This window comes from Mandrillus leucophaeus, unplaced genomic scaffold (assembly GCF_000951045.1).
Source record: "Mandrillus leucophaeus isolate KB7577 unplaced genomic scaffold, Mleu.le_1.0 Scaffold126, whole genome shotgun sequence".
Lineage (NCBI taxonomy): Eukaryota > Metazoa > Chordata > Mammalia > Primates > Cercopithecidae > Mandrillus > Mandrillus leucophaeus.
Window position 1 is genome coordinate 403,062 of NW_012100987.1, and position 904 is coordinate 403,965.

At 39.0% G+C, this 904-nt stretch overlaps 1 protein-coding gene across 1 annotated transcript in view; it reads right to left on the reverse strand.

Annotated features, from left to right (window-relative positions):
- Window positions 1–519: 519 nt before the first annotated feature.
- LMO7DN (LMO7 downstream neighbor) overlaps window positions 520–904 on the reverse strand; it is a 12,411-nt gene continuing 12,026 nt past the window's right edge. Inside the window, 1 exon segment of the mRNA XM_011972001.1 lies at window positions 520–572. Coding sequence (XP_011827391.1) covers window positions 520–572 — 53 coding nt within the window.

A 904-nucleotide genomic window follows, 5' to 3' on the forward strand; every position in this document is an offset into this window, starting at 1 on the left:
TCTCCCTTTCCTGATTCCATTAGCATTGGCTTTTTCAACTAATAAAGAACTTTTCTTAAGTATTATGAATTGTTATGAAAATCACAAATTGCAGAGGCATTTATGGAGGAGAAATAATTTATTCATTAATTACTAAAATTCACTGACCATAAATTTGTCACCGAAATAAAACTGTGGCACTTATGCCCAGATGCACTCATAAATAACTAAATAATTAAACTCACAGCCAAAGAACAAAAGCCGCTCAATGGGCACAATGAAATCCAAATTAGTATCTCACAGTACTAAAATAGAAAATGTAATAAAAATTATGCTAATCTGCATGCGACCCTGTCAAAGCTTTTATGCTAGCAGTTTCCAGAAATTCCACTTTGTTTTCCAAAACTGAGCTGCTGTTCGGTGTCCCTTAACTGTGGCAAAGTATTTGAAACATTCCAAGGCATATGTTGTCCCTATCAACACTGTATGGGTTGTGACAATGAGGACCGTGATCTTCCAGCTCTCTGAGGACATCCTCCCCTAACTTCTCATTTTACCAGCATGGGCCCAAGCCTCCTCCACTGGATACAAAGCTGGGGGAAAGAAAGATGGAGAGACGAGAACCAGCATTATTGAATACCTGTGATTCACTAATATTAATAACTGCACTCAACACCTGGCTTAACTATATGCACTTATTTAACCCCCATGATATATTTTTCTTCACTTTCAAACAACAAAGTTGATATCAAAATTTTTTTTTTTTTTTTTTTTTTTTTTTTTTTTTTTTTTTGAGACGGAGTCTCGCTATGCTCCCAAGCTGGTGTGGGGTGGCGCGATCTCGGCTCACTGCAAGATCCGTCTCTCGGGTTCACGCCATTCTCCCGCCTCAGCCTCCCAAGTAGCTGAGACTACAGGCGCCCAC